General features: G+C 42.3%; 1 protein-coding gene across 13 annotated transcripts in view; it reads right to left on the bottom strand.

Moving 5' to 3' along the window:
• Window positions 1-12310, bottom strand: part of PIGU (phosphatidylinositol glycan anchor biosynthesis class U) — a 136137-nt gene that overhangs the window by 75777 nt on the left and 48050 nt on the right. For 9 of the 13 annotated variants that reach the window (XR_016216608.1, XR_016216609.1, XM_089308093.1 and 6 more), the window contains 2 exons: window positions 6289-6348; window positions 4573-4635 (listed from right to left, as the gene is read on the bottom strand). Coding sequence is in view for 11 of the 13 variants with exons in the window: in XM_002710794.6 (XP_002710840.1) it covers window positions 4573-4635; window positions 6289-6348 (123 nt within the window). In the remaining 2 variants the exon portion in view is untranslated. Of the gene's footprint in view, window positions 1-4572; window positions 4636-6288; window positions 6349-8955; window positions 9212-10412; window positions 10609-12310 lie in introns of those variants that run through there. The other 4 variants (XM_070051936.1, XM_089308092.1, XM_089308089.1 and 1 more) reach the window with 3 other exon arrangements.

Below are 12310 nucleotides of genomic sequence, written 5' to 3'. Positions count from 1 at the left end.
ACCAGTTTAATCCCAGCTGCTCTGTTTCTGATCCAGCTCCCTGCTAAAGTGCCTGGGAAAGCAGCAGAAGATGGTCCAAGTCCTTGAGCCCCTTCTCTCCAGTGGGAGACCTGCAGGAAGGTCCTGGCTCCTGGCTTTGGTGCAGCCCAGCCCTGGCCACTGCACCCATCTAGGGAGCAAATAAACGATGGAGGATTTCTGTCTCTCCTTTCTCTCTGATATTTTTCAAATAAATAAATAAATCTTTTAAAAAAATCACCCCAGCAGCCTACTAGAAAACAGAATATTTCTGAGGAGCCAAAATAGTTAAACACTTGAGGCCAGTGCTATGGTGTAGTGGGTAAAGCCTCCACCCCATATGGGAGCTGGCTGGAGTTCCGGCTGCTCCACTTCCAATCCAGCTCTCTGCTATGGCCTGGGAAAGCAGTAGATGACCCAAGTCCTTGGGCCCCTGCACCTACATGGGAGATCTGGAAGAAGTTCCTGGCTTTGGATCAGGCCAGTTCTGGCTACTGTGGCCATCTGGGGAGTGAACCAGTGGATGAAAGTCTCTCTGCCTCTGCCTCTCTGTAACTCTGCCTTTCAAATAAATAAATAAATATTTTAAAAAATAGTTAAGCATTTAAGTATCTGTGTATGATTAAAGGTTTAATGATGAAAGGTCACAACAGAACATATGTTGCATTGTGCTATTTACATAAAGTTAAAAGTGAAATAGTACTGTATTTAGAGCTGTTTACAAATGTAGTAAAAGGGTCATGTGTGTGGGAATGATAACCACTAAATTCAGAACAGTGATTACTGGAGGGAGGGAGGATAAGAAGATAAAAGATTAACAGAGGCAACTGCATGTGTAATTGTTTTCAAGCTGAAAATAGGTTCACAAGTTTGTATTAATTTTCATTTTTGCGTGTCTTGGGTATTTGAGAAAAAAATTTTTTAGAAGAGCATCTTCCATTTTAAAAGAAAATCAAGAAGTCACCATAGGAATACAGGTAACCCCAGATTTCTTGTCTACACAAGAAATTTAGTACAGACTTAGAAAACCTGAAATAAAACTTAAAACCTCCCTTTGGTTATTAGTCCACTCTTCACACAGTTGGCAGATTCCAAATTAAGTGGTGGGGATCATCATCAGTAAGACCGATGGTGCCACTCACAGCTGGGGCTGTTTAATTAAAAGGACAAAATATAACTAAGGTGCTTTTATCAGAGAGAAGGGAGCTTACTGAGCAATCAAAGCACTTAGTGAGGACAGCTGCAGCGATGGCAGGAGGAAGGAAGGAGGTCCCATGAGCTTAGAGATCTGAGTTCTGCAGAAAAAAGGAGGCCTCCTGGAGGGGGTGAGATCCACAAAGAAGGCTGTTAGAAGGAAACAGGGAGCCCATCCAGGGGCAGCCAGAGAGACAGGTGGGAACGCAAATCCCGTTCTCTGGGCTGGAAGGAAGCCAGCAGGGCTGCGCTGAGTGATGGCTGCAAGTGCCAGGGATGTGTAGACACTGGCAAAGGTGACACTGTGCCAGCAATGGGAGAAAAGATCGTCCTTGTAATCACAATCTTCTCAGATGGTTTAAAACAGAAAGAGAGTGTACAGGAGGGAAAGGCAGTCAGGCTAGCAGTCCCCACATTCTCTCCTACCTCTCAGTACGGCTGGCCTTAGAGGCCCAGCATCAGCAACCCTAAGCATAAGCAAAATCCCTTTAGACAACCTCCATTGCTTCTAGCTAGAGACAGGTAAATGATTAAAATTCTAGGGAAATAAAAATTTCAATTATAAACACAGGCACACCAAGAAAACATTAGAAGGACAGCAATCAATGAGGTTAAAAAAATATAGTTTAAGGGGCCAACGCTGTGGCGCACTGGGTTAATCCTCTGCCTCTGGCGCCGGCATCCCATATGGGCGCCAGTTCTAGTCCTGGCTGCTGCTCTTCCAGTCCAACCCTCTGCTGTGGCCTGGGATAGCAGTACAGGATGGCCCAGGTGCTTGGGCCCTTGCACCTGCGTGGGAGACCAGTGAGAAGCACCTGGCTCCTGGCTTCGGATCAGCGCATCTCTGGCCGTTACTGCCATTTGGGGATTGAACCAATGGAGGAAGACCTTTCTCTCCGTCTCTCTGTCTATAACTGTCAAATAAATAAATAAAATCTTTTAAAAAAGAATATAGTTTAAAATCTAAACATAAATATATTTTTAAGTATTCAGCAATCTTGACAATAATAAAATTTAAGGCAATCACAGGAGAGGTTAAAAGTGACCTGAAGGGTGGTCACCTGGATGTGTTACCTCTGTGATATTAGCTTGTACATAGATGGTATGCTTTTCCACATGCATATTTCAACAAAAATTTTTAGCTAAAAAAATCTGCAGAGTTGAGTCTTCCTTTTACCTACTCCCCTAAATGCCATCTCCTTGTTCCTTGGAAGATTTATTTTTGCAAATCTGAGATGTACAAATGGGTATAGACACAGCTTCAATCATTAGAAAAAGTCTTGGCCGGCGCCGCGGCTCACTAGGCTAATCCTCCGCCTAGCGGCGCCGGCACACCGGGTTCTAGTCCCGGTCGGGGCGCCGGATTCTGTCCCGGTTGCCTCTCTTCCAGGCCAGCTCTCTGCTGTGTGGGAGTGCAGTGGAGGATGGCCCAGGTGCTTGGGCCCTGCACCCCATGGGAGAACAGGAAAAGCACCTGGCTCCTGCCATTGGAGGGTGAACCAACGGCAAAAGAAGACCTTTCTCTCTGTCTCTCTCTCTCTCACTGTCCACTCTGCCTGTCAAAAAACAACAACAACAACAACAACAAAAAAAGAAAAAGTCTTGCAAAATCATTTGGTAGTAAGCTGCAAATATCATGACACTTCATCCCTTATACTGTAGCATTTGCAACTTCAAATAAAGACTGGTTTGGGGGCCAGCATTGTGGCACAGCACGTTAAGCCACTGCTTGTGACACCAGCATCCTATATGAGTACCAGCTCAAGTCCTAGCTTCTCCACTTATGATCAGCTCCCTGCTAATGTGCCCGAGAAAGCAACAGAGGATGGCACAGGTGCTTGGGCCCCTACCACTCACATGGAAGTACCAGATGAAGTTCCAGACTCCTGGCTTCAGCCTGGCTCAGCCCTGGCTGTTGCAGCCATTTGGGGAGTAAACCAGCAGATAGAAAATCTTTCTGTCTCTGCCAAACACTGCCTTTCAAATAAATAAATTGAATCTTTTTTTATGAGATGTATTTATTTATTTCAAGGATTTTACAGACCCATTCGAGCCCTTAGTCTAGATATTTTAAAAATCTGAGATCTAAAATACTAGACTTTGTCAGCTTTATTTGTTACTGATGACCAGTGCACAGAAAGCCATTCTGCTGATTCTGGTTCTGTAACTTGGTAACAGAAGTAAAAATGAACCACAGACAGATACCACTAGTAAGATGCAGCTTTATCTTAAACTAGTCCAAAAACTCAATGGTTCCCAGACAACCAAGGAGGACTGGAGCTTTGCCTTTTTTTTTTTTTTTTTTTTTTGGTAACTACATGGCTAGCACATGTGATTATTCTGTTAACTAAGAACCCAAGAAAAGGAGATCAGCTCTACTATGCAATTCCCTTGGCTTAAGACTAAAGTTTGTATCAATACTTTCAACAGGGATTTAATATACGTTAAATTTTCCAATTCTGGGGGCCTGTATTGTGCCATAATGGGTTAAGCTGCTGCCTACAATGCTGGCACTCCATAGTGGGCCCCTGCATCCATATAGGAGACACAGATGAAGTTCCTGGCTCTTGGCTCCTGTCTTCTGCCTGGCCCAGCTCCTGCCATTGTGGTCATTTGGGGCGTGAATCAGTGGATGGAAGATCTATGTGTAAGTCTGCCTTTCAAATAAATCTTAAAAGAAGCAGGAGCCAGTGCTGTGGCACAGTAGGCTAAGCCTCCGCCTGCAGTGCCAGCATCCCATACAGGTGTCAGTTTGTGTCCAGCTGCTCCTCTTTTGATCCAGCTCTCTGCTTAACGGCCTGGAAAAGCAGTGGAAGATAGTCCAAGTGCTCGGGCCTCTGCACCTGTGTGGGAGACCTGGAAGAAGCTCCTGGGTCCTGGCTTTGGATCAGCCCAGTTCTGGTTGTTGCAGCAATTTGGGGAGTAAACCAGCAGATGGAAGACCTTTCTCTCTGTATCTCCTCCTCTCTGTAACTCTACCTCTCAAATAAATAAACAAACAAACTTAAAAAAAGCATCATTTAAAATTTTTTCCAATTCTGATTACTCTGCAGGAAATAGAACACTGGAAACGCAATTTTATCTCAGATAAGCCTAACACAGTGATTAAAAGGTGTATTCATTTTCCTGTGAAAAGAAAAACTTGTGAAAAGGGAAATTTGTAAGGGTCCTCATATAACCAACATTCGATTCTGTCCCAGAAAGTGTGAACATCCTTGGGTGTGTGGACATAAATATTTATTAAGAAGACACACTGATTAAACTGTCCATCCACATCTATTAACAAAGCTGTCTTGTAGATTTGGGTTTGTCTTTCCAGAGCTGGCTGAACAGGCCAGAAGCTTCACTCCTACCACTTACCACAACTTTATTGAAGTCCTGGATTGCAAAATACAAGGCAATAGCAGTGAGTGCATCAGTTATCTGTCAAGAAAAAGGGAATACAAAACAGAATCCAATTAGTGCAGAAGTAACAGAATACTATCGGGGCCTGGAGTTTCAGGATGGTGAGGGACTACCGAGCACCTAACTCTTCCGGTCAGGCTTGAATATATGTCAAATGCGTTGCACACAGTAAATACTTAGCTAGACAAGTGTTTTAAATTGCTATGCTTTCAAACCATAGCCCTGTCATCTCAATTTTGAATGTTCCAATTGCTGAACTCATAAAATCCTCTAGGCCTCCGTCCTCAGAAAACGACTTACAGAACCTCTAGGCAGAATGCTTAGGAAATGCAGGATGCCTTTCACACTGGCATCACAAATTAAAGTCAATCATAAAATCTGGGAGTTAAAAAATTCAAGACTACAAATACAATCCAAAAATCAAATTCTAAAAAGAATAAAGAATTAGAACTGTTCAGATGTCAGAGATTATACTTCACACTTCCATAATACAGCCACAATTCCATGAATTCAAATGTAAGTTTTTATGGAGGATGTTTTGTGTAGCAGTTAAGACATAGGCTGGGACACCTGCATCCCATATTGGAGTGCCTGGATTTATGTCTGGCTCCACTCCTGATTCTAGCTTCTTGTTAATGTGCACCACAGGGGCAGCTTTCATCTGGCTCAAGTGGCTGGATCTCTGCCACACACATGGGAGATCCAGACTGAGTTCCCAGCTCTTGGTTTATGCCTGGCCCAGCTATAAATATTGTGCACATTTAGGGAGTGAACCAGAGGGCAGGCTATTCATTCTCTCTTTCTGTGTATATGTCTGTCTGCATTTAAAAAAATTAAGATTTTATATGTGTGTGTGTGTGTGTGTGTATGTATATATAGAGAGACAGACAGACAGACAGACCGGCACTGTGGAGTAGCAGGTAAAGCTGCCACATTCCATGTGGGCACCAATTGGACCCAGCTGTTCTATTGTAGATCCAGCTCATTACTAATGCGCCTGGGGAAAGCAGAGGAGGACGTGAGGAGGATGTCCCAAGTCCTTGAGCCCCTGCACCTATAAAGGAAAACCAGAAGCAGCTTCTGGCTCCTGGCTTCTCACCAGCCCAGCTCCAGCCATGGCAGCCATTTGAAGAGTAAACCAGCAAATGGAAGATTTCTGTCTCTCCCTCTCTCTCTTTCAAATAAATAAATAAAAATTTTTAAAAAGATATATATACCTGTGTGTTTTTGTTTTCTGAAAAACTTTTATTTTTTAATTAATTTATTTGAAAGGCAGAGAAACAGAGACAGAGAGAGAGAGAGAGAAAGAGAAGGGAAGAGATATTCTATCTGCTGGTTCATTCCCCAAATGGCCACAATAGCCAGGGCTGGGCCAGGTCAAAGCCAGGAGACAAGAACTTCTTCCAGGTCCTCCACGTGGGTGCAGGGGTCCAAGTACTTGGACCATCTGCTGCTGCTCTCCCAGGCACATTAGCAAGGAAATGGATTTTAAGTGGAGCAGATCAGACTTAAATAGGGGCCTATATGGGATGCCAGTGCTGCAGGCAGAGGCTTAACCCTCTACACCACAACGCCAGCCCCCTGAAAAAGTTCCAAGACAGTTTTCTTAAAAATAAGAAAATTTGAAGTGAGAAATAAATACATAACAATTTTATGTGGGAGGTTACTTACCATGAATACCAATTCAGCATAATCAATTAGGAAATGAAAGAGGTATATTATTAACGGAGTCTGCAAGAGAAAAACATATTAAAAAGTTAAGTTAACCCTTAGTATACCGTATTATCAGTTTCCAGAGTGGGGGTAAGGGAAAACACTTCTGTCAGCAAAAATCTTTCTTTCCTAGAATACTGATCTATGTTAGTTGACCAGTATACAAATGAAGGAGAAAAATTTAATATCACTGGGTCATTTTTGTGCCTCTAGGACTACTGAATGAAGGGAATAAACAAAATCTGACATATGATGAACATCCGTTTAGGTGCTGTTAACACACTAAAGGTAGGAGGTGAATTTTAGTTCTAGATATGTGTAAGAGCTAAGGCAAGTGGGGGAGGGGGCCAGCACTGTGGAGCAGCGGGTTAAAGCCCAGGCCTGCAGCGCCAGTATCCTATATGGACACTGGTTTGAGTCCTAGCTGCTCCATTTCTGAGCCAGCTCCCTGCTAATGCACCTCAAAGGCAGCAGAGGATGGCCCAAGTCCTTGGGCCCCTGAACCTAGGTGGGAGACCCAAAAGCAGCTCCTGGCTCCTGGCTTTGGATCAGCTCAGTTAAAGCATTGTGGCCATTTGGGGAATGAACCAGCGATGGAAGACCTCTCTACCTCTACCTTTCTAAAATTCTTTCAAACAAACAAAATAAATCATAAAAAAAAAAAAAAAAGTTATTTAAAACGTATGGGGGCCGGTGCCTGTGGCACTGGCATCCCATATAGGCACCGGTTCTAGTCCCAGCTGTTCCTCTTCCAATGCAACTTTCTGCTATGGCCTAGAAAAGCAGCAGAAGATGGCGCAAACGCTTAGGCCTCTGCAACCATGTGGGAGACTTGGCAGAAGCTCCTGACTCCTGGCCTCAGATCAGCCCAGCTCCAGCTGTTGCCGCCATGTAGGAAGTGAACCAACAGATGGAAGACCTTTCTCTCTGTCTCTCCATCTATCTTTAACGCTACCTCACAAATAACAATTCTTTAAAAAAATAAATCTTTACAAATTATTTCTTTAAAAAAAAAGAGCCGGGGAACTCCTTAATAGACCAAGATTTCTAATAAAATGAACTGGGAAATGTTTTCTTCTGATCCCTGTGAGTTTGTATAAAATTAATGCTATTTCCTCTTCAAAGATTTGGGACAAATTCACTCCCTGGGAAGTCATCTCAGCCTGAGTTTTCTTTGAAAGATGCTTCATTACAGATTCAATTTCTCTCACAGACAAAACACTATTCAAATTTGCTATATTTTCCCTGTTGGTTTAGATTTTTTCCAGGAATTTGTCCATCACAACTAAAATGTCAATCTTAATGACACAAAGTAATTCACAATTCTTTATTATTTAAAGAAATCAATTTTCTTGAGTTTGACTTTAGCTCCATCACACATGCTTTGATATGCTATTTTTCAATATCATTCAGTGGAAAATATATTCTAGCTTCCATGACATTTCTTCTTTAACTGTGACTACTTTACAATGCACAATGTTTAATTTCCAAATATTTGGAAGTTCTTTTTTGTGTTCTTAAGATATGTTTCTAGCTGAACTCCTCTGTGGTCACAGAAAATATAATTCAATTATTTGAAAGGTGTAGGGGAGGAGGTGTTGTGGCACCACAGGTTAAACTGCTACTTGGGACGCCTACTTCTCATACTGAAGTGCCAGTTCAAGTCCCTCCCACTCTGCACTTTCAATCCAGCTTCCACTAATGTGCTAGGAAGGCAGCAGATGGTGGTCCACATATGTGGCTCCCTGCCATCCACATGGGAGACCCAGATGGAGTTCCTGGCTTCTAGCTTGGGCCTAAACTAGCCCTGGCCGTTACTTACCTAGGAAGTGAACTAGTAGATGGAATCTCTCTCTCTCGTGCTCTGCCTTTTAATTGGATAAACATTTAAAAATAAACATCTTAAAATAAATAAAACGTGCTGGCCCATCATATGGTCAACATGGTTAACTGTTCCACTTAAAAAGAATGCACATGTACATGTTAACATTTATAGGCGCAGCATTCTATATATGACACTCAGGCTATATCTGCTAATGATTTGTTCAAATTTTTTATATCCTTGTTGCTGTTTTTGGTCTGTTTGTTCCATCATTGGCTAAGAGAGATATGCTTGAAATCTCCCATTATGATCCCAAATTTGTCTATTTCTTCTTTTAATTATATAATTTTTGCTTTATATATTTTGAAGTTATATAGATAAATACAGTTCTAAAGAAAATCTTCTGAGGGGTCTTTTTTAAAAAATAAATTATTATTTGAAAGGCAGAGTAACAGGAAGAGAGGGAGAGACAGAAAGAGAGACATCTTCAATCTGCTGATTTACTCCCCAAAAGACCACAACAGCCAGGTCTGGGTAATGCCAAAGACAGGAGCAGGAACTCTATCTGGGTCTCCTAGCTGGGTGGAAGGGGCCCAAGACCTTGAGCCATCTTCTTTGCCTTCCCAGGGGTATTAGCAGGGAGCAGGATCACAAGGGGAGCAGCCAGCACTCAAACCAGCACTCATGGGATGCAGCAGCACAGAGACTTAACCTGCTGTGCCTCAATGCCAGCCCCCTCAACATACATTTTAAATCCACAGGACATTATGATTATAGTTTACACAGTCTATATACATATGTACCTTTTTTTCACTGTTATTTATTCCTTCTTATATTCCATGATACTGTTGAAGGTCATAATCCTTCTGCCTTTTTCTCTTTTCTATAATGCAGGTCTTCTGGCAACAAATTCTATCAATTTTTACTTGCTTGGAAATGTCTTTATTTTGCCTTCATTTCTGAAAGACATTTCTTCCTAGTATAGAATTCCATGTTGGCAGCCGTTTTCTTTCAGTACTATATGGATACCTTTCTACTGTCTTCTGGATTCCATCATCTCTGTTAAGAAATCAGTTTCCATTTTACTGTTCTTTAATAACCTTTGTTTTTTGGTTTCAGCAGTTTTATTACAGTCTACGTTTTTCTTTGAATGTATCCTGTTTGGCTTTATAGAGCCTCTTGAGTCAAAAAACTTTAATAAATTCTGAAAATATTTTTAGTATTTCTTCAAATATCACCGCTACCTTATCATCCCTTCTCCCATTCTGTAACTCCACTAGTAGATATAAGGTACTTTAAAAAGCTTGTGGGAAAATGAAATGAAAAGATAAGTTTAGGAGTGAGTGTTTAGCCTAGCAGTTAAGACATCCCATATGGAAATACCTGGGTTCAATATTCAGCTTCGGCTCCTGCCTCCAGCTTCCTGTTAATGTAGACCCTGGGAGGCAGAGGTGATGGTTCAAGTAATTAGGTTCCTGCCACCCACTTTGGAGACCTGGTTTGAGTTCTTGGTTCCTGACTTCTGCCCGATTCCGTTCCAGCAGTTGTGAACATTTGAGGAATGAACCAGTCGATGAAACAGCACACGCACATGCATTCTCTCTCTCTCCTCCCCACTCCCCAAAATAAGTAAATATAGTCTTTACAGCTTATTTTGGTGCAAAAATTTTTTAAATCCATCAATAGTTTTTCATAATACACATTTTGTTTGAACTTTTTGAAGATCTCTCATGTTAGATCTTTCTATTGTGCCTCACAGATCTATGGGTTCTCTTCATGTTTTCTATTCTCTCTCCAAATTTCAGTCTAGGTATTTTTTTACAGACCTTATCTTCCAGGTAATTAATTTCCTCTTCAGCTCTATGTAATCTGCTGAAAAATTTATCTATTATATTTTTATTATGTTTTCCATTCTAGAGTATTCATGATTCATTTTCATATATTCTATTCTATGGCAAAATTCTCTTACCATCTATTTTAATCATTGATGACACTTATCTTGTCCAAATATGACTAATTCCAATATCTCAGTAACTTGTAAATCTCTTTTTATTACCTATTTTTAAATCTTACTGTACTTGGTCATTTTTGATTAAACAATAGAAAAATTACAGCACTCTGGATGAGGCTATTTTCTTCCAGAAAAGATTTCTTTAAACGTTTGATAAGGAACTAGAATCCATCACTTTAATCTAATTAGGGAGTGAGCTAAATGGAAGGCGGGTTCAGCCTTCATGCGACCGGTCTAAATCTGACCTACCTTCATTCCTCGAGCGAGCGCCGTCCTTCAGAAGCCCCACCAGAATGCCATGTCCTTTAACCAGAGCTTTGTTACTTTGGTTGGGCTCAAGTTTTTACTTGCCCAGTAACCTAAGACTACCAAAACAGCTCTGTTTACCTCCTTGGCCTCTGAACAGCCAGCTTCTGCTCTGCTTCCTGGCCTCTCAGCTTGTGTCACTTACAGACTGATAAATGCTTCAGGAGAATGCAGTTTGGATTGCTGCACTCACTGTTTGCAGTTTCCTCAATGGAACACAAGCCCTCCAAGTCCTGGCTACCTTGGTCCTTTGCAATACACTCAAACAGATGATTTTTCTGTTCATTCTGCTTTTCTAGTTGTTTTTGGCAGGAGGCTTGGTCTGCTACTACAGGCCATTAATCAATCCACCAGAACCAAAAAGGAAGCACATGACTTGGTTTTAGTGAGTCCATGCTGATGACTGAGAAGAATTTCTCCCCAAATTCCAACTACATGCAAAAATGTGTCCTATGATACTGTAATGGTCATTGACAGCCTTTTTAGTGAGGACAAGTTAGCATGGTAGAAAGAACAAAGGCTTTGAAATCAGACTTGAGTTTATTTACTTAATATAAAAATTATTTATTTGAAAGGCAGAGTGACAAAGTGAAGAGGGAGGGAGGAAGGATAGAGGGAGAGAGAAAGAGATCAATCTTCCAACCACTGGTTCACTCCTGAAATGCCCGCATCAGCTAGGTCTGGGCCAGGCTGAAGCCAGCAGCCACAACTCTATCCAGGTCTCCCACATCAGTGGTAGGGGCCCAAGTACTTGGACTACCTTCTGCTACATTCCAAGCACATTAGCATGAAGCTGTATCAGAAGTAGAGTAGCTGGGACTCCATCTGCCACACCAATATGGGATTTAAGCATACCAAGCAGAGGCTTAATCCACTGCAGCACAATACCAGCCCTCCAACTTGGGTTTAAACCCAGGTTTTGGGGCCGGCACCATGGCTCACTAGGTTAATCCTCCGCCTGCGGCGCCAGCAATCCATATGGGCACCGGGTTCTGGTCCCGGTTGCTCCTCTTCCAGTCCAGCTCTCTGCTGTGGCCCGGGAAGGCAGTGGAGGATGGCCCAAGTGCTTGGGCCCCTGCACCCACATGGGAGACCAGGAGGAGGCACCTGGCTCCTGGCTTCAGAATGGCGTTGTGCGCCAGCCGTGGTGGCCATTTGGGGGGTGAACCAATGGAAGGAAGACTTTTCTCTCTGTCTCCCTCTCGAACTTTGCCTGTCAAATAAAAATAAAGTAAAATAAAATAAACCCAGGTTCCACTTGTATGGCTTTGAACAAGTTGTTTTCCCCTCCGAAGGTTAGTTTTCTCAGCTATAAAATGGATTAGTAACTTATTTCACAGGGTTCTTTGAAGGATAAATGAGGTAATAAGTACACACACTTAGCAGAAAGCCTAGTATATATTATACTTCAAATATGCTAATTCTGAGATTAACTTTTTTTAAAAAATATTTATTTATTTGAAAGTCAGAGTTACACAGAGAGAGAAGAAGAGGCAGAGAGAGAGCGAGAGAGGTTCTTCCATCTGATGGTTCACTCCCCAATTGGCCACAATGGCTGCGGCTGTGCCGATCCAAAGCCTGGATCTAAGAACTTCTTCCGTGTCTCTCACATGGGTTCAGGGACCCAAGGACTTAGGCCATCTTCTTTTTTCTTTTTTTTTTTTTTTTAAGATTTATTTATTTATTTGAAAGAGAGAGGACAGAGAGAGAGAGAGAGAGAGAGAGAGAGAGTCTTCCATCCAATGGTTCACTCTCCAATTGGCTGCAACAGGGCAGAGCTGTGCTGATCCGAGCCAGGAGCTTCCTCCAGGTCTCCCGTGCGGGTGTAGGGGTCCAAGGAC

This window comes from Oryctolagus cuniculus, chromosome 11 (assembly GCF_051225735.1).
Source record: "Oryctolagus cuniculus isolate XC-2025 breed Fujian yellow rabbit chromosome 11, ASM5122573v1, whole genome shotgun sequence".
In the NCBI taxonomy this organism is placed as follows: domain Eukaryota; kingdom Metazoa; phylum Chordata; class Mammalia; order Lagomorpha; family Leporidae; genus Oryctolagus; species Oryctolagus cuniculus.
The sequence above is the reverse complement of the archived record's forward strand: the minus strand, read 5'-3'. Positions and strand labels throughout refer to the sequence as shown.